General features: G+C 49.2%; 1 protein-coding gene across 7 annotated transcripts in view; it reads left to right on the top strand.

Annotated features, from left to right (window-relative positions):
- The window catches only part of TPCN1 (two pore segment channel 1), a 62896-nt gene that overhangs the window by 25789 nt on the left and 16585 nt on the right, over window positions 1-20522 (top strand). For all 7 annotated transcript variants that reach the window (XM_073881071.1, XM_073881069.1, XM_025889842.2 and 4 more), the window contains 10 exons: window positions 6720-6835; window positions 11928-12104; window positions 12490-12603; window positions 13402-13532; window positions 14389-14477; window positions 16070-16104; window positions 16845-16903; window positions 17156-17255; window positions 19731-19847; window positions 20095-20219. In XM_073881071.1, coding sequence (XP_073737172.1) covers window positions 6720-6835; window positions 11928-12104; window positions 12490-12603; window positions 13402-13532; window positions 14389-14477; window positions 16070-16104; window positions 16845-16903; window positions 17156-17255; window positions 19731-19847; window positions 20095-20219 — 1063 coding nt within the window. The remainder of the gene's footprint in view (window positions 1-6719; window positions 6836-11927; window positions 12105-12489; window positions 12604-13401; window positions 13533-14388; window positions 14478-16069; window positions 16105-16844; window positions 16904-17155; window positions 17256-19730; window positions 19848-20094; window positions 20220-20522) is intronic.

Below are 20522 nucleotides of genomic sequence, written 5' to 3'. Positions count from 1 at the left end.
TTGAGACCTGATTTGTGACCTAGGATGTGATCAATTCTGGAGAATGTTCCATGGGCACTAGAGAAGAATGTGTGTTCCGTTGCTTTGGGATGGAATGTTCTGAATATGTCTGTGAAGTCCATTTGGTCCAGTGTGTCATTTAAAGTCTTTATTTCCTTGTTGATCTTTTGCTTAGATGATCTGTCCATTTCAGTCAGGGGGGTGTTAAAGTCCCCCACTATTATTGTATTGCTGTCAATGTGTTTCTTTGCTTTTGTTATTAATTGCCTTATAAAACTGGCTGCTCCCATGTTCGGGGCATAGATATTTACAATTGTTAGATCTTCTTGTTGGATAGACCCTTTAAGTAGGATATAGTGTCCTTCCTCATCTCTTATTACAGTCTTTGTTTTAAAATCTAGTTTGTCTGATATAAGGATTGCCACCCCAGCTTTCTTTTGGTGTCCATTAGCATGGTAAATGGTTTTCCACCCCCTCACTTTCAATCTGGGGATGTCTTTGGGTCTAAAATGAGTCTCTTGCAGACAGCATATTGATGGGTCTTGTTTTTTAATCCAATCTGATAGCCTGTGTCTTTTGATTGGGGCATTTAGCCCATTTACATTCAGGGTAACTATTGAAAGGTATGAATTTAGTGCCATTGTATTGCCTGTAAGGTGACTTTTACTGTATATTGTCTGTGTTCCTTTCTGATCTGTGCTGCTTTTAGGCTGTCTCTTTGCTTAGAGGACCCCTTTCAATATTTCTTGGAGGGCTGGTTTCGTGTTTGCAAATTCCTTTAGTTTTTGTTTGTCCTGGAAGCTTTTTATCTCTCCTTCTATTTTCAATGACAGCCTAGCTGGATATAGTATTCTTGGCTGCATATTTTTCTCGTTTAGTGCTCTGAAGATATCTTGCCAGTCCTTTCTGGCCTGCCAGGTCTCTGTGGATAGGTCTGTTGCCAATCTAATATTTCTACCATTGTAGGTTACATATCTCTTCTCCCGAGCTGCTTTCTAGCATTTACTAACTTACTTTAGCAAAGCAGACATGACACTAAAGCCCTCACTGCCCAGGGCATTGTTGGTCAGCTCTGCTTGGTGGAAAGGCCCTCCCTGTTACATCCCCTCTGGGGTCCTCGTTCCGCCCTTTGCCGCCCTGCAACACATCTGCTCTCACACATCAGCCAGCCAGCCCTGTGTGATCTGTGGTCTTGGAGCACACGTTTTATCTCTGTGGTGCTCACTGTCACGTGGGGGGCCCCTGCGTCCTCAGTGCTCCATAGTAACCAGCTGCCCTCTGGAGCCCGGCCTGTAAGCGCCAGGCTGACGAGCTACCCGTCTGTTAGAGCTTGGGAAGGAATGTGATTCTAAAGACCCTTGCTTGCCCGGATGCATATCAGCTTCTTGCAAGGGTGAAGAAGTCTGAGTTTTTCCTGAGGGCAAGGCATTCGAGATTTTAAGCAGCAGAGCCCAACTCTATTGATGCTTTGCCAACGTCATCCTCCAACAAGATGCCTGGGGTCAGGTGGCCAGGAAAGGCCCGGGGCAGCGAGAGCCAGTCTGGGGGCTATTGCTGTCTTACAGGTGAAAGGCAGGAGGCCAGCAACGGTGGGGAGTGGAGATGGGTTTGAGAGAGGAGATCCTGCCAGAGCTGGTGACTCACTGGTCATGATGGTGGAGAGCAAGGCAATGTCAAAGCTTTCTATCAAAGCCTGGAAGCCTGGTCCTTCTCCCTGCCCCAGTGGTCCCTGTGGATTTCAGAAATGGGAAGGAGCTGTTGTTTGGGGCTTTGAGCGGAAGATGCCACGGGGTGCCTGCTCCCAGATAAAAACCCACTGGTGTGAGCCTGAGCAGGTGGCAAGGAGCGGCCTGCATGGGGGGATGTCATAGCTCCCCTGGGCACAGTGGTGTGCGGTGGAAGTGATGAAGGCCAGAGGGGAGAAACTGGGAGGGCTGACGGAGCTCCTGCGTGGGAGGAAGAAGCTGGATCCATCTGCCGAGAGCCCCGAGAGGAAGGAAGGGCTGGGAAGGTTCGCACAGAGGGTCTCTGAGGCAGGGGCTCACACAGATGCCAGCGTCTAGTACCGGCTGGGAAAGTGGCACTAATGTCCGCTGCCATCTGTGCCGGCTCATCGCCGCCCACCCCACACTGGCCCCGTGATTTCTTTCACCTAGGACTGCCGCAGCATGTGAAGGTCGTGGACGGCAGGCGCAGGCACGCGACGTCACAGCACCGTCCAGCTGCCTACCGGCGGCTTCGCCTACTGGGGAGGCACATTTCGGCTCCTGCTTCCCTGGTCCACACCAGCACATCCAGGAAGGCAGTTTGACCTTCTCCTGTCCGCGCCTAGGGCTTAGTTCTTCCAGAAATGGACACTGGGAGCGGAGTCGGGAAAGCCTCGGGTAGAGAAGGACAAGGGCGAGCTGCAGCCAGATGTGCCACCTCTTGTTTGTAACTTCGTTGAGGGATGGAACTGCTGCTGTATATTTCATCTTTTTGGCACTACCCTGACACCCTTTCAAGGCTTCCATTTCTCAAGAAGAAATGAAAGGGGCACGTAGCCTGCTGATGAGGAACTAATCACCCAGTTCAGTATCCCAGCCCTGCTTCCCGCTCACTGCTTGGCCTCAGGAAGGTACCTGGCCTTTCTGCAGGGTTGTCGGGAGCATTATGTGGGTCAGTGGGTATAAAGCACTTAGATATGTGTTATCTATCATTATACAGCACAGCATCCTAAAACATAGTGCCTGAAGATAGCAGATATTGCGTTGAGATACTTTGTGCAAGAGCCTGCAGTTTGGGCAGGGTCTGATGGAGGGGCTTATCTCTGCGTCATGTGGTGTCAGTTTGGACACTTGTCCGGGGCTAGAGGATTTGGTTTTGAGATGGGTCATTCACCTGACTGGCAAGTTGCAGGCTGTGGGCTGTGGGCTCAGCTGGGCTGTGGACAGGGGGCCTTGCTTCTTCTCTACGGGCCTCTCCACCGCACAACATGGTGGCTAGGTTCCAGGAGCAAGGGTCCCAGTAGAAAAAGGTGGGGACATACTTATGACCTAGCCTCAGAAGTCATTAGCATTATATCCTCCATCCTGCGTTGGACAAGATAGGCACAGAGTCTCACCTGGTTTCAAGAGGGAGACACAGGCTCCACCTGTTTGTGAGGAAGTGGCAAGGTTCTAGAAGAGCACGTAGGATGAAAGATCATGCTGTGGCTGGATTTGGAAAATACAGTCTGCCACAGCATAAGTTTTCTCATGCGGTAAGCCTCAATAAATGTTTGTTACCACTGGTTTAAAACTATTGTCAGCTGTCCTTCTTCCCAGACTCTTCTCTCTTAAGGGGTGGTCGTAGAGCATAATGGTTAAATGCATCTGTTCTGGAGCCAGGCTTCCTGGGGTCAAATCCCGGCTTGGCCCCTTAGAGCTGTGTGACCTTGGGTGAATTGCTTAACCTCCTCATACAGTAGCATTTATGATAGTACATACTGTTTGGGATTGTAAGGATTACATCAACATGGAGCACAAAGCACAGAGCTCACAAGTGGTGTTAACTCCTTACTTTTCTTATGTGCTTCCATTGGTGCAGTCCCTTCCAGAAAGATTCTCCTAGTTACACATCCTAGCAATGGAGATGAAGCTCAATCCATAGTAGGTCTGTGAACTGGAAATCTCTGTGTTTCCAGAAGCCCTGAAGGTTGGGAGGGGAGAGAGGGAAGTGTACTGTTATAAGGAAAAGTTTCTTATCCTATGCATGAGGTGACACGGTATCACTTGAAAATAGACTGTGGTAAATTAAAAATGTGTACCGTAAACCCTAAAGCAACCTCTAAATAACAGAAGAAAGCATTGTAGCTAAGCCAACAAAGGAGATAAAATGGAATCATAATAAATATTCAGTGATCCAAAAGAAGACAGAAAAAGGGAATGAAGAACAGATGGGACAACTATAAAAAAATAGCAAGACAATATATTTAAATCTAACTCTATCAATAATTACATTAAATATGAGTAATCTAAATAATCCAATTAAAAGGCAGAGATTTTTCAGACTCCGGGAGGAAGCAAGATCAAACCATATGCTGCCTCCAAGAAACACAGTTTAAATATAAAGACACTAAGAGATTAAAAGTAAAGGAATAGAAAAAGCCACACTAATCACTAATCAGGAGAAATAATCAGAGAGACTGTGGACTCTGAGAAACAAACTGAGTGTTTTAGAGGGGAGGGGGTGGGGGCAGGGGTTAGCCTGGTGATGGGTATTAAGGAGGGCACGTACTACATGGAGCAGTGGGTGTTATATGAAAACAATGAATCATGGAACACTACATCAAAAACTAATGATGTATTATATGGTGACTAACATAACATAATAAAAAATTAAAAAAAAAAGCTGGAGTAAATATATTAATAATAGATAAAGACTTGTGTATATTTAGAGGATACATGTATATGTATGTGTGTGTATGTATATTATATATATATAATATATACACAATCTCAAAATTCAAAAATAAGAAAATAACCCAAAAAAGAAACAAAAGATTTGAAGATGCTTCAACTAAAACAAGCAAATGGCAAATAGGCATATGGAAAGATGCTCAAGATTATTAGTCCTAATGCATATTAAAAGTATTAGAACGGTCAAGATTAAGAAGACTGAGCATGTGAGGTATGGGTGATGTTGTGGAGGAATGGGGACTCCCCTGCACTGCAAGTCATTTGGAAAACAATCTGGCAGTTTCTTAAAAAGTTAAACATATGATCTAGCTATTTCACCCGTAGGTATTTATGCAAAAGAATTGAAAGCATGTGTCCATGCAAAGCCCTGTGCATGCATGTTCATAACAGCTTCATTTGAAACAGCCCCAAACTGGAAGCAATCTCAGTGTCTACCAACAGGTGATTGGATGAACCGAGGTACATCCATACCATAGAATACTCCTCAGCCAAAACACCAGAATGAGCTACAAGTACACCATACAACATGGATGAATTTCAAAGTAGTTACGCTGAGGGAGAGAAGCCAAACCAAAAAAGCATACATACTCCGTGATTCTATCTATGTAAAATTCTGAGATGCAGATCCATCTAATGGTGACAGAGTGCAGATCAGTGGTTGCCTGGGCATGGGTGGGCAGGGGTGGGCATGAAGGGGTGATGGATGTGTGATCTTGATTATAGTGATGGTTTCACAAGTGTGCATGTATCAGAATATGTTGGATTCTGCATTTTACTGTGTGTCAAATATATCTACATAAAGTTGTTTTTAGAAGTGGAGAAGAGCTTTGCAGGACCCGACTGCCCTTGGCTGGCAGTTCAAGCTTAGAAGGACCAGGTATGACCCTGCAGCCATAGGACCCCTGCCAGTTTCCTCCCCTTTCCTGTCTATTTGGTGAGCTTTACACATCTGCTTCCTGCCATCTTTTCATATCTCCTTATCCAAACATATTTCATTCTTTATTTTTTTTGGAGGTGGATCAGTTTAAGTGTGAATTGTGGGCAACCAGATTCTCATCTTAGATGATGATAAAACTTCCCAATAAATTAACAAGTTGAAAGTCATTTCTCGGTGCCTTTGCTTACCATGTATCAGTAGACACACTTGAGGGTTGTGACAAACCCAGTTCAGACAGGCTTAAGTATAAAAGGACCTTTATAGGCTCAGATTTTGGAAATGCTAGGAGGTGGCTATTGGGCATATCTCAATCCCAGGGTGAAACTACTGTTATCTCTGTGATTCTTTTGTTCCCCATTGGCTTCCTTCTCAGGCAGGCTTCCCTCACATGGTGGGGTGGAGGCAGCGACCCACAGCAACAGGGAAAGAGCCCCTCCTTCCCCAGTGGTCCAGGGAAAGTCCAACTTCAGCCCTGACTGGCTGGGCTTGGGACAGCACCCCTGCCTGGACCGGTCCCTGTCCAGGGAAGTGAGGTGCTTTTATTGCACCGGCCGTGGAGCCAGGGGTGGAGTCAGCCAGAGACAAAGAATGGGTGGAGAGTAGGGAGAGGATGTTCTCCAAAGGCAGATGGGTTCTGTGTTGTGGAAGTAAAGAGGCATGGGCGTCAACAGGGGAAAAAAAATACAGGTGACCCTGCACCAGGGAACAAATCTAATTATTTTTATGTTTTAACCAAGTAGAATATTAACATGCTTCCAAAAGTCAAAAGTGTACAAAAAAGGGGCACCTGGGTGGCTCAGTCGGTTAAGTGTCTGACTTTTGATTTCGGCTCAGGTCATGATCTGATCCTGTGTCAGCAGGCTCCATGCTCAGTGCAGTCTGCTTGAGATTCTCTCTCTCTCCCTCGGCCCCTCCTGCTTGCTCACTCGCTCTCTCTCTAAAATAAATAAATAAATCTTTTTAAAAAAGTGTTCAAAAAGATCACCCCCTTTGAGTGACACTTCCATGCTGCTCCCCACACCCCTTGTAAGTAAATTTATCCTTTTTGTTTCTTTTTGTAAAGATAGATATCTGTATGTTTTCTTGTTTCCTCCTTTTTTTTTTTTACACAAAAGATAGCATATTATATGTGTTCTTTTGCACTTGCTTTTTTCATTTAACGAGAGAATGAAAAGCAGTTTTAATTAGCCATGCTAATCCTTGCTATTATTCCACGGGATCAAGCATTGACTTGTAGATAATGGGATATATGTTTGAGCATACGAGCCTTTTCTTCTGGTGAATGGTGTCTTTATCCTCTTGAGCCGAGGTTGTAAGTGAATCTCTGTCTTCTTCCTATGCAGATGGAGGCAGCTATGCCATCCACGACTCCCAGACCCCCAGTCTAGGCTCAGGGGGTGAGAGTCCCACCGGTCACAACTGGGAGATCAATTATCAAGAGGCAGCAATCTACCTCCAGGTGAGTATCTCCGATCGGGATCTCTGTTTCTGGTGCCTGTTGGCCAAGTTGCATAGCCAGGGCTCTGTTACATCCCCAGAAATTCAGTTCTGACTCTGGTTCCTGCCTCTGCTCCGTGTGTGAGCTTCTCATCTGTAAGATGGGGAGAGCCAACGCGATCGTGCCCAGTTGGGGAGGGCGATGTGCGTGGGCTTTCTTGTGACCCCCCCCGCAGGATGTGGCCCTACCTGCCCCCGAGTCTCCCTGAGTCTATCCACTTGGCCTTCCCTGCCCTGGTCCCCCTTCTCAGGGGCACACTGGCATCCAGTTCTTGAGGGGGAGTTTCTCTAAATACATTACACTGTAGCAGGGGTTTGTCAGCCAGTGGAACTTAGACACCTTTATTGCTTTCCTGTTAATTTGCTCTTGCTTTCATGTTTGCTGTTCCTTGCTTGGTACTTGGTTGTTTTTTGGGGTTTTTTTTCCCTTTCAAAAAAAAATACTTTCTAAAATATAAGAAGTAATACATGCTCATTGCAGTAAGTTTAAGCACAAAGGGGCTATGGAAAAAAACATTCACCTAAGTCACTGTCAACATCACTGAAGAAAAGAAAAAAACAAAACAAAACAAAACAAAAAAACAAAAAAAAATTACTGAAGAATAATACATAGGTTTTATGTGTTTTGTAAAGTAATTTTAAAGTCACATGGTATCTACGGTTGTATAGTCTTTTCTTTCCCATAGTGTGTAACAGAAGCTTTTTTTTTAGGTTATTATAACTCCTATAAACAAATTTTAATGACTTTATAATTATATCTGGTAAATGTATCCTAATTTACTTAAACTATCCTGATAAGGCTGAATATTTTCCCTTTTTATGCTTCCCTTATTATATATCATGCATTTCCCTATTATAAATTATAATCTGAGGACCATCCATGCAAAGAGCTATTTCTCTTTCTCTCTTTAATGTCCAGGATTGTTTTATTAGGCAAGCCTCTAGGAAGTGGAATTACCAGATGGGAGGAATCAACATTTTTAGGGCCCTTGATGTACAGTTACCGAGTGTTCTCCAAAAGGGATATTGCCTCTTAACTGCCTGTCTCCCCGTCTGTGGCACCACCATTTTAATCTTGCCCTTCTTGTCACTGTTAAGATTTCTGTTTCTTGTGTGCACAGAGTAAGAGTCTAGGTGAGGAAAAGGAATCTTTCTGAAACTCATTTGAATCATAATTTTCCCTAATCTTTTCTCTTTGAAGCAACTCTCACATTGCAAGTATGTGTTTTGTTACTTCTTTTGAAAGATTTCATTGTGTTTGGGTATTTATTCAGTAGTCGTTCAGTTGTCTTTATGCTTCTTATGTTTTATGCAGCGTCACAGGAGTTGTACCCCTCAGCAGGTGCATTCCGATCCAGGTTAAGGCAATAGAAATGTTTCAGGGACATTTCGGCGAGTTCAGGCATGCCTGTTGATCCCCCAGGGATCCCTGTGCACTGTCACCTTCTCCAAGGTTCACTAGATGCTGGAGAAGAGCATGGGATGGGTCAAAACACAGAGTTAGGATGGCCTGGGGGACTTCAGAAATCTCGTAATCTCTTCTTAAGTGGCTGAGAACATTAGTAATAAAAATACCTATTTTTTAAGTGGGCCCCATTCTAACAAACCCCCCAAGGTGGCTTGATTGTCTCCTATTTACAGACTAGCAACTGACACTCAGGGAGCTAAAGGAGTCCAAGGCCACCCAGCTAGTAAGTCACAGAGCGTGGATTTAAACCATGTCCAGCTCGCCTCCAACGACACGCTTTCATCTGTACGTTGTTGCTTCATTTCTATAACTGACCACTTGTATCCATTCGAAAATGGGCCATGTGGTTGTGGAAAAAGAGGCTACAGAACTGCAGGTGTAGTGTGATAATTTTTGTATAACATTTATACACACACCCACACACGCTTCAGTTCATACACGTATATAGCAACATATATCTGTGTGTGCGCACGCACGTGCACACAGATCCCCACTTACATCTGCAGAGTTATTCATCTAAATATTAAAGGTGATTTTCTTTGGCTGACAGAATTTTTACTGCCTTATAATCCTCTGTGTTATTCGAATTATCTTACCAACGATGCGTTTTTTAAAAATAATAAAAATAAAAGCAGAACCTGGATGCCTAGGAATAGTAGCGGGGCTGTTTCTGGTGTCAGATAGTCGTCTTTTTCCTGCTCTGTGTCTGAGCTGCAGCATGGCCCCTGAACCAGGTGGTTGGTGTGCTTGGGTAATCGGCCCCTTGCCACTTGAAGGGTACCTGGTGCCTGTGGTTTCCCCTCTTCCCCAGTTTTACCTGTTGACTCGCTCATCCTCGGGCATCGTGTGCTCTGCTCTGTTCCGCAGTCCTCGTGCCTCTGAGGCAGTACTGGTTCCCTGGGTGGAATTTCTGCCCCAGAGAGCAGAGAGTGAAGCCAGAAGTCAGACACTGGCCTGTCTTCTTATTTCTCCTAATGTAGTTCGTGATCAGCAGCGAGGAAACAAGGCCAGTGTTCTCCTTGGGGTTTGGATCAGAATCCAGTGCCATGAGTAATATTTCACTCTATCCTTGGCACTAGAGACCTTATCTTCTGTCTTGCCTGGCAATTCTTCATCCTAGAGGTAAAACCCGAGCCCTCCTGTCAGTGGTTTCCGCTAGCCAGATCTTCATTCCTGGCTATTTACTGGAAGACATTACCCAAGAATTGCATTTTCTAGTAATCCAAACCCGAAGCTTCCCAGGCCCCCCTGCATGTCCCCCCCAGCCACAGTGGTGCTGGTACAAACCACAGCCCTGCACAGATCACAGGACCTCTAGCGAGGCTTGCCAAATGTGCCTGCCGTTTGACTGCCGGGATGTTTGTTCCCTTTGTCTGGCCTGCCCCTGTCGAGTCTGTGGTTTGTCTTTATTTTTTGGTAAGGAGGGTAGTGATGTGTCTGGCTTCAGGGAAGTGACTCGCTGAAAGCTACCCTGCAAACCACAGCCGAGGTCAGAGCTCCCCACCCCGCAGCTACTGGACAGTCCCCGGGCAAGCTGGGGCCTGGGGAAGTGATCTCTGGCAGGAGTGGTTCATCCTACCAAACATCCATTAAACACCTACTGTGTGTACCAGGCATCGTGCTGGGGGAGAGTTGACAACGTCCCTTGCCAGGCCAGAGTGCTTTCCAAAGATAGCACAGTGGGCCCCTCTGGGCCCAGAGCCCTCCTTCCTGCAGCCTGCAGCTTTGGCCGGAATCGCTGTGGTGTGGGTTAGTCTCACTTCCCTGGAATAAGCGTTGTGAGCATGGGGAGGGTGGCCTTCATCCCAGAAGAGCCGAATAGCTGGAAGAGTTGAAGGTCTGACCTCATTCCAGGACAGCTGGAATGCTTCCAGAGGGCTCTGGGTCAGGAGACCTGGGTGTCCATTCTGGCTCCACCACTTTCCCCTCCAGGAAATGAAGCCAGTGGGAAGAGTCTATGCTGAGTGTCTGTGCTGGAAGTGAACGAGCCAGGTGCTCTCAGCTCAGCACTGCTGACACTTGGGGCCGGATAACTCTTTGTGGTGGGGGCCTCTCCTGTGCATTTTAGGATGTTGTGTGGCACCCCTGGGATTTGCACGCTAGTTGCCAGCAGCACCCCCAGGGGTGATGAGCAGATGTCTCCAGGCCAGGTTGGAGTGGGGGAGGAGGTGGGGGGCAGCATTGCTCCCAGGTCCAAAGCGCTAAAGCAAGGCAATGCATGCAGAGCATTACCGAGTGAGTTTCCACTCCGCGTTCCCTGCTGGATGGAGTGCAGATGTGATGGAGCGGATGAGGCGGGGTGATCCTCATCCCTGTGCCCACCAATTCCAGGGAGGCAGTAAAGATCCCCCCCCACCACAGCTACCACCACCAGAAGGCTGACCCTAACAGGGAGAGTGGCCCTAGAATATCATCTGCTCGTAGTCACAAGTGGACCGCTCCCAGGGCTCTATCATTTAGTCTCCACAGCAGCAGCAGGAGACTAATCACAGAGCCAGGGCGCGGAACCCAGACTGCCCGGCTCCATAAGCTCAGTGCTACTGAAGCTTCTGTACCTCAATTTTCTCATCTGTCAAATGGGATAATAAAAGCACCTACCAGAGAGGGCCATGGTCAGGAGTAAAGGAGGGTCTAGGGCTCAGGTAAGGGGCTGAGCACGGTGCCTGGTCTGGTGGGCACTCAGCTGGGGTCAGTCCCTGTCCCATTACTGTTGGAGCACAGGAGTCAGGGCAAGGCCTGTCATTGTGCAGGGCTTAGGAAATGAAGTGAAATTGTCAAGAAAGTAAGAAGTGGAACATACATATATATATAGTAAAGGTATTCTCAGGCTCCTTTTCTTCTCAATGTTAGTATCATTTATAATCATAATAACAGGTAATATCTGCAGGGAGTCTGCTGTATGCCAGACACTGTCCTAAGTGTCTTGAGGGAGCCTTATGAGTAAGTACATGTGTTAGCCCTTGGTAGTTGAAGAAGGGGAAGGAACTTTCTGAGCGTTCTCCTGGGAGGAGCGGGAAAGCCAGGACTCAGCCGGGTTTGCTCACCCCAGACCCCAGCTCCTTACTTTCCACGGACACTTCTGAGAAGGGCAGTTTGGCCGCTGAGGGGCTCACGTGTGTCGCCTCTGTTCGTTCTCTTGGGACTATTTATTCTTTGATTCTTCCAGGTGGTTTTTAGGAAGGAGCCCCATCAGCAGACTTGACAGGGGTGCAGTTTGGTGAAGATAATACTTTTTTTTTTTTTGAAGATTTTATTTATTTATTTGAGAGAGAGAGAGAGTACAAGCAGGGGGAGTGGCAGGCAGAGGGAGAGAGAGAAGCAGGCTCCCCTCGGAGCAGGGAGCCCAATGCAGGACTCGATCCCGGGACCCTGGGATCATGACCTGAGCCGAAGGCAGACGCTTAAATGACTGAGCCACCCAGGCGCCCCAGAGATAATAGTTTTGATCTCCCATCATCTTCCTTCTCTGGCCTGAATCTTCGCTCATCCTCCAGGGGCCTCCTTCTCCCCCACCCCTCGCCTCCCATGGCCCCTTGAGGGGTCTCATCCTGAGGCCCATTCGCCCACCCTGCTCTTGTTTCCTCAGGAAGGCGAAAATAATGACAAGTTCTTCACCCACCCCAAGAACGCCAAAGCGCTGGCGGCCTACCTCTTCGCACACAACCACCTCTTCTACCTGATGGAGCTGTCCACAGCCCTGCTCTTGCTGCTGCTCTCCCTGTGTGAGGCCCCTGCCGTCCCCGCGCTCCGGCTCGGCATTTACGTGAGTGTCCATCCCCATGGCATGCCTGACAGGGAACATTCTGGAAGGGCAGATGCTATGAGCGGAGAGGCCCTGGGGGGGTGGTCACAGAGGACTCAGGAGCAGCAATGGATCACCAGTCTTGTCTGGGGTCCCTGTTGGAATGAATGCACCCCCACCCACCCCCCATGATTTGGCTCACTAGTAAATTCCAGGGAGGGGTGCCATCTGATTGCCTCACTTAGGAGCATGGGGCACACCTTGGCTCCCGGTGAGCAGTGCACGTGATTAGCAGTGCCACCCCTCATCTCCAGCCTCAGGGGGAAAAGGTAGCTGGGTATGACCGCCAGTCAGGGAGACAGTGCGGCTGGTGATGCGATATCTCCCCCACACCCTTTGATTGCAGGTCCATGCGACCCTGGAGCTGTTCGCCCTAATGGTGGTTGTGTTTGAACTCTGCATGAAGTTGCGATGGCTGGGCCTTCATACCTTCATCCGGCACAAACGGACCATGGTCAAGGTGATGGGTCCATCTCCGTATGGCATTATCTTCCATGTCACGTTCAAGCTTGTGTCTTCAGTTCAATTCCACATCCCCCATGGGCTGAGCCCTGCACTCAGAAGTGTGACCCTGGGGCCCGTCCTCATCTTATGGAGCCTGGCTCTGAAGATCATGGTGATGCTAACAGGAGCCATTGTGAATTGGCATCTAGTGTGTGCCAAGCCCTGGCACAACAGCCTTTGCGGGAGACGTGTTACTCTTCCTAGTTTACACCCTGCCATCCAGACGAGAATGGGATGTAAATCCCAGAGGCTGCGGATTCAAACCCAGGTCTCTCTGGCCTTCAAGCCCAGGCTGATCAGCAGCCAGTAACTACAGCGCTCTGTGCAGCGAGCAGGAACGTGGCAGAGTGCACTTTGCTGTGTAAAAAGCACACACACCTGTCCAGGAGAATGCGCCTGAGGAATGGCAGATCAGGATGCCCTGCAGGCCCCAGCGGTGTGGGGAGAGCTGAAGGCAGAGGGTGGGCAGACATGGCTGGGCAGAGTGGCAGTTTTGCTTGGAATACTGCCCATCGAACTGCTGGGAGCTCTGCCTGTGGCTTCCTTCTCCTGGGGCCACATGTCTGTGTCAGCAGCCACAGGGCTTGTCTCCAGGGGCTGCTTGATGTTGGGGAGGCCCGAGAGAGAGCTGGAGAGAGGGGAAGGGCCTTTTGAGGCCAGAGTGGGCAGGATCTGGCCGGCCCTCTGTTCTGGGTATTTGGGAGGGGGGTTGGGCTCGAGGGGCTGATGGTGCTCTGTGCCTGTCCATCCGCAGACCTCCGTGCTGGTGGTGCAGTTCATCGAGGCCATTGTGGTGTTGGTACGGCAGACATCCCACGTGCGTGTGACCCGGGCGCTGCGCTGCATTTTCCTGGTGGACTGTCGGTACTGCGGGGGCGTCCGGCGGTAAGGCCTGGGGGACGAGACGGTCGCTATCGTGGCCTGGCCTGGACCCTCTGGGCCTGTGGAGCAGGACCCAGTGAGTCAAATAGTGATAAGATCAGTCCTGCACGCTGGGAGAATATAAGCACGCTCGTTTCCCTCCACTGCTCACCCCACACGGAGCACAAGGCGGGAATCTGCTCCGATTTGGTTTCCCGGTCCTGGGTGTGGGGCTCTCTGCCATTTTACCTGCAGCCTTCTGGGGCTGGCTTCTTTCTCTGAGCATATTAGTTGTCCAAACACAGCTGCGGCGGCAGCCTGAAGCAGGCAACTCCACAGAGTCCGAGCGACTCGGCAGGCTGACACCCCCACTGAGCCTGGGGGGCTGGACTCAGCCTGCCCACCAGCCTGGAGTTAAGCTTAGTTCTGAAGAATCCATCTGGAGAATCTCTTGGCTGGGGCACTGTTGATGAGAGCAGGCTAGCAGTTCATTCTTCAGGCCCATCCTCAGAGCTGGAAGCAAGTGTCCCAGGAGTAGGTGGCCCCGAAATGTCTTCATGCATCCCACATCCCACTCAGGGAAGCTTTGTGCCCAAGGTCGTGCACTTGGCCTTCGGCCCTTCCCTCCAATACTCACAGGGCCCTTGTCTGCTGGGGCCCCACGAGCAGGGGGAGGGGCTGCATGTGCCACACCTGCCCCTGGTCTTCCCCGTCATCCCCTGAGTGCAAGTCCTCCGGGAAAACGCTAAGCGTGATGTCACAGACTAGGGTGCAGTGGGACTTAGTGTTGTGTGAGTCAGGAGCCCCAGGGCCCATCTCACCTGTGGAGTCCCAGACAGCTCTCCCCGCTTCACCCCTTCCTGCCCTGCTCTCTCCCCAGCAACCTGCGGCAGATCTTCCAGTCTCTGCCGCCCTTCATGGACATCCTCCTGCTGCTACTGTTCTTCATGGTCATTTTTGCCATCCTCGGTGAGTCCCCTGCACCCCAGGGCCCGGGCAGCCTCTAAAAAGCAAAATCACAGTTGAAGAAAATTGACTTTGACAGTTTTAGAAGTCCAGAAAGGTTTTACAAGTGGTTAAACACCCATGGCCTTCAATTTAGGAGATGCAGTATTAGGAATAAAATGGAAGCCATCCCTGTATCCTTTCGCAAGGTCATTTCCCTTTCCCCTCAGAGGTCCCGCCTGACCTAGACTTACCATGCACCATTGCATATCTTTATAGTTATACTTCCTATTTCCTTAAACCACAAATAAGTGCGATTGCTTTCCATATTGAAACATTTTACATAAATGGTTATATATTGTGCCTGCGTGCGCCCTCCTGCGAAGTTTCTTCTGTTTTCACTATTACACGTCACACTGCTGGGAATGTTTGCGCATCTCCTGTGTATGAGAGTTCCTTTAGGGCATGTGCCCACTTCAGCCTCCCCAGGTTTAAAAGCAAGATCGTGGCCTTTCTAACCCTGAGGAAGCCTTGCCTCTTCAGATAGGGCCAAGTATTTATGTGACAGCCATATCTAGACGCAGGGCTTAGACAGTGGAGACCCTGGGACCTGGCTGGGAAGCCTGAGGTCCCTTCTCTGGTCCTGGGATGGTGAAGACAGTGGAACCAGAGAGCTCTGCCTCTAAGGCCAGCACCTCGGGCCCTTCTGACTGCTGTGTCCTAAGCCATTGTCTCCCAAGTCGCCTCCTACTCTTCACCCTACAACCCCCAGTCTCTATTGAATTTCCTTTGTGCTCCAAGGGGGCTGCCTCCCCTGAGGGCAGAGCTTCTCCCTTTTCCCACTCAGGACTTTGAGGTCTCAGGGGAATAGCCTGTTCCAGGAGGGAGGATACTGATGGTGTTCTCACCCCAGGACCCTGGGCTGTAGGAGACCAAGGGGATCCCTTTGGAATTGTTACTTGGCTGTCATGTTCCCAAAACCAAAATTGCAAACCAGCAGTCTGGATTCCAAATCCAGCCCTTGGATGAGTTTCATTTGGTCTGAAAATGTTGAGCCAACATTTAAAAATTAGATTTGTTGCCTGAAAATATAGATTTCCAGCCTTGAAAAGTTTTTTAATCTTTTTTTTTTTAATTAAAAACATTGAGATGGGATTGACATACAACATCATATTAGTTTTAGGTGCACAACATAATGACTTGATATTTGTGTATACCATGAAGTGATCACCACAGTGAGTCTCATTAACATCCATCACCACACACAATTAAATTTTTTTTTCCTGTGATGAGAACTTTCAAGATCTACTCTCTGAGCAACTTCCAAATATATGATAGAGTGTTGTTAACTAGTCACCATGCTATACATCCAGCCTTTTCAAACAGTAGACTTAATGGTTCTTGGGCCACATTCCCAAATGGCAGCATTTCTGCTGTGTCCAGGCACACCTGCTCCTTTAGACAGAGCACAGTGTTCTCCAGAATGCCGCAGTCCCCACCACTCCCTGATGCTCTCCCTCTGCCCCCTGCGCTCGTCTACATTTATTTGTGCAACACTTTGATGTCTGGGTTTGGGACCTCTGCTCTAACCTTTTATGTTTTTTGCCACCTTCTAGGTTTCTACTTGTTCTCCCCTAATCCTTCAGACCCCGTAAGTAATCTTTGTATTTGTCTTTCTTTTTTGTTGTTGTTCTTTGTGTTTTTTAAAATTTTTTGTTTGTTGTTGTTTGTTTGTTTTTTAGAGAGAGCGAGCATGGGCATGCATGGGAGGGGGGCAGAGGGAGAGAATCTTAAGCAGACTCCACACCAACGTGAGGCTCGATCCCACGACCCTGAGATCATGACCCGAGCTGAAACAAGAGTCATATGCTTAACCGACTGAGCCATCCAGGCGTCCCTGTTTCTTTTTTAATATGGGGCCTTTCCCCTCAGACAGGGTGGCCAGCATGACCCCCTGGCCACATTAGGAAGGTCTCTCAGCATAATTTATGGCACTGGAAAGTTCCTGTCACCCATACTTGAACCGATCCCTTCCTTAAGCACCAAGGGAATCCCCTTTCCTGCCCTTGAGACGCATCTTTCCAGGATCAGATCTGGAACAGATTGGGTGAAGGAGCAGTGGAGGGGAGGCAAGCCGATGGTGCAGACATGTGATTCTCTAGGAAAATAGTCCCAGTCAGTTGTCTGCTTCTGCCAGAAGCACAGAGTTCAGGAAGGTGGAGGCGGCTGGACTCCACATTTGCTCGTTCCTCTGTCCTCAGGATTCCTTGGGAGGAGGGGGAGTTGGGGTTGTGAGGGGAGGGGAGGGGCAGGGCGGGGTGGGGCCCTCCAGGTGGCCTATGGCGGCCTGTTCCTGGTGCCAATGCATTCTTCTGCCTTCTTTCCCTATAGTACTTCAGCACGCTGGAGAACAGCATCGTCAGTCTGTTTGTCCTTCTGACCACAGCCAAGTGAGTGTGGGCTCTGCTTGGGCTTGGGCACTCTGCCGGTGCCCCAGGGTCTTCTCTTTTCAGCCAAGAATGTTCCACACCTGAGCAGAGACAGGTCCCCGGGGATGGGGGTGGCCCGATGGAAGCCCATGGACCGAGAGGAGGGGACAGTGGGGTGGGGCTGGGAAGGCAGAAAAGAGAGATGTCCTCTGGGAAGATGGAGAGAGGGAGAAAGCAGACGTGGGGACCTGCGGTAATGCTCTGCAAATCCAGTTTCCCAGACGTGATGATGCCCTCCTACTCTCGGAACCCCTGGTCCTGTGTCTTCTTCATTGTCTACCTCTCCATTGAGCTGTACTTCATCATGAACCTGGTGAGTGAGCATGCGCTGTGCCCCCCCGACCCCGAGCTTCCATCCCACCAGCACAGTGCCGGGCACCGAGGGAATGAAGTAGGGATCACTCTCGGCCTCCTTTGGGGAAGGAGTCCCAGGCCGTGGTCAAGTGTGGCCTGGCGGCAGACGCGTTATCAGGACTTGAGTTCCACTGGTTACAGTGGTAGCAGCCTCCCCCGGGGTAGTACTGCCGAGCCATTAGCATTACAGGCAGCCTATTAGGTCAGGCTGCCCTAGGGCCTTTCCTTCTCCAGCAAACATGTGTCAGAATAACTATAAAAGCTGTTTGGGGCACCTGGGTGGCTCGGTTGAGCGACCAACTCTTTTGATTTCAGCCCAAGTCATGATCTCAGGGTCTGGAGATGCTCTCTCCTCCCCCCAACACTGCCCCCCTCCCCCCGGCTCATACACGCATGCTCTCTGGCTCTCAAAATAAATAAATAAATAAAATAACTCTAAAAGCTGGCATTAATGAAGCCGTGGCCAGGCACCGGGCCAAGTGCTTTGTATATGAGGATTAAATGATTTATCACAAAAACCCTGGAGCTACTGTTAACGATTCTCAACTTACCAATGAGGAAACTGAGGGCCAGACCAGCAGAGTGACTTGCCCACAGCTGCACAGCTCGGGGTGGCTGGGTGAGCTGGTCGGATTGCAGAGCCCTGCTCTTGACCGCTCCGTCCTACTGCACCCATGTGTGTTTCCACTGCACCAATCAGGAACCATTAGAAAAGCCAATACAGGGTGCACTCTGCTAAGGAGGACGTGAAGTCCCCGTGCACACTGGGAACTTTGGAGGTGTTTGCCAAGGCCCAACTGGCCACCAGGAAGGTTCCTGCCATCAGCAAATTCCCCGTGTCGAGACCACACATCCATGCCAGAACTATCAGAGAGGCTTCATCAAGTCTTGCGTTTATTATTTATTTATTTATTTATTTTTTAAAGATTTTATTTATTTGTCAGAGAGAGAGAGGACAACCAGGGGGAGTGCCAGGCAGAGGGAGAAGCAGGCTTCTCACAGAGCAGGGAGCCCGACGTGGGGCTTGATCCCAGGACCTTGGGATCATGACCTGAGCCGAAGGCAGATGCCTAATGGACTGAGCCACCCAGATGTCCCTTGTGTTTATTGTTTATTTTTTTAAAAAAAGGTTTTATTTTTCAGTAATCTCTACACCCACTGTGGGGCTGGAACTTACAACCAGCCCCGAGATCAAGAGTCACACACTCTACCAGCTGAGCCAGCCAGGCGCCCCAAATCTTGTGTTTATTTTTATACTTCTGGAAAGTGTTCTTACACTGCTCACCACAGTCAGACCCAGGGTAGAAATGGAAAGCACTTGCCCTGGGGTAGACTTGTGAAATGTCCTAAAAACTGGAAGTCTTGAAAAGGAAAATATTTTCCTTTTTTATTCTTCAAAACCAAAATGTTGGCTATCTTTACACGTGTTATAGTTCTTATATGCTGTTGTCAGTTTAGAATCATAAAAATATATTCTGTGTAACTGATTTGCTTCAATTTGTAATGTATTTAGAGCTGTGAAAATCTAAGGCATGGGTCAGCAAACTGCAGCCTGCAGGCCAAAGCCAGCCCACCGCCTATTTCTATAAATAAAGTTTTATTGGCACACAGCCACGTCCATTTGTTTATGCATAATCTGTGGCTGATTTCATGCTACAGCTGCAGGGTTGAGTAGTTTCAACAGACACCATCTGGACTTCAGAGCCTAAAATATTTGCTATCTGTCCCTCTATAGAAAAAGTTTGCTGACCCTCCCTTGATCTAGAGGGGGAAAATGGAGGACCAATTTGAAGGGATGGAAAAGACAAGAGAGTGTCCCTCAAAATATTTTTTGAGAGAAAAAGAAAGCGTTTCCAAAAAAGGCTTCTCTCAATTCTGCTCTGGCCCTCCTGTTGCCCTTTGATGATGCAGACGGTATTGTTGTTAATACGCCAGCTCTGGAATTAGGCAGCCCAGGAATGTTGTGCCCTGCAGGGCAGGCTACCCCACCGCCCTGATTTCTGGGGCCATGCGTGGAGCTGTGACACACAGGGAACAAGGGGACGTGGGAAGAAGCATCCTGTGCAACGATGTTCCTTCCTGCTCGGAGGTTGGGGTGGACACAGGCTCCCCGGCCATGATACTGGGCTGAACTGGGTGTAGAACCCAGTGTGTTCCTTTCTCCGCTTCCCCTTAGAACACTGCCCAGCCAGTCGCAAGCTTAGGCCAAGTGGAGCACTTGGGGGAAGTGGAATAATGACGTCATGTATCTGAAGAGAGAAAATTTGCAAGTGGCAGGGGATGGCCTTCCTCTGCTGATGTTTGGAGACAGACTTCTTATATGAGGGGCAGGTGGGAGGGTCTTCTGAAGCCCCCCTTCTGGGGTGGCTGGAATTGCCCAATGCCTTGAGGCCCCACCCCGCAGGGGAGCCAGGTCCTTTTTCTTCTCTCACAGCTTCTGGCCGTGGTGTTTGACACCTTCAATGACATTGAGAAACGCAAGTTCAAGTCTCTGCTGCTGCATAAGCGAACTGCCATCCAGCATGCCTACCGCCTGCTCATCAGCCAACGGGTAGGGAGGGGTGGGGGCCGGGCCAGGCAGGGGAGTGGTCCCTGCTGCCCCTCACTTGTCCTGAGCAGCCCCCTAAGCGCGGCAGGGCCAGCAGCTTTAGAAACCAGGAGTTCTGCCCCTGGGAGAACAAGAACGAGCCAGGTGACCTGGGATCCCTTGTTGTCCCAAGGGGCTGCCCCCCAGGGAAGGGGCATTCTGGGCTCTGCATTTCCCTGTGTTCACACGGCTGTCTGCCCTTTCCCCGCAGAGACCCACCGGCATCTCCTACAGGCAGTTTGAAGGCCTGATGCGCTTCTACAGGCCCCGGATGAGTGCCAGGGAGCGTTATCTGACTTTTAAGGCCCTGAATCAGAGCAACACACCTCTGCTCAGGTAAGAGTGGACGCCAGGTAGGGCAGGGTGGCCAGAGGCAGTCGTGAGAGGGAGCTGGAGTGGGCAAAGGCCCCAGCAGGTAGCTGGGCAAAGAAGCTTGTTAGACACTAGTTTTCCCCATAGAGATTCTTATACATGTAGATGGTATTATTCATCAGGTTTCTTTTCACAAGTAACAGAAGTCCAGCCCAAACCCAATTCAAGCTGGCTTTACAAAAAAGGAATGCTTTGGCTCATGAAATGAAATGAATTCTCAGCCCTGAATGAGGTGGGGTAATCCCATGTGAGCAGAGCCACAGAGCC

The sequence above is a fragment of the Callorhinus ursinus genome, unplaced genomic scaffold, assembly GCF_003265705.2.
Source record: "Callorhinus ursinus isolate GAN/ISIS: 27379988/994484 unplaced genomic scaffold, GSC_fseal_2.0 scaffold41, whole genome shotgun sequence".
NCBI lineage: Eukaryota > Metazoa > Chordata > Mammalia > Carnivora > Otariidae > Callorhinus > Callorhinus ursinus.
This window is presented reverse-complemented; position numbering and strand designations above follow the sequence as displayed.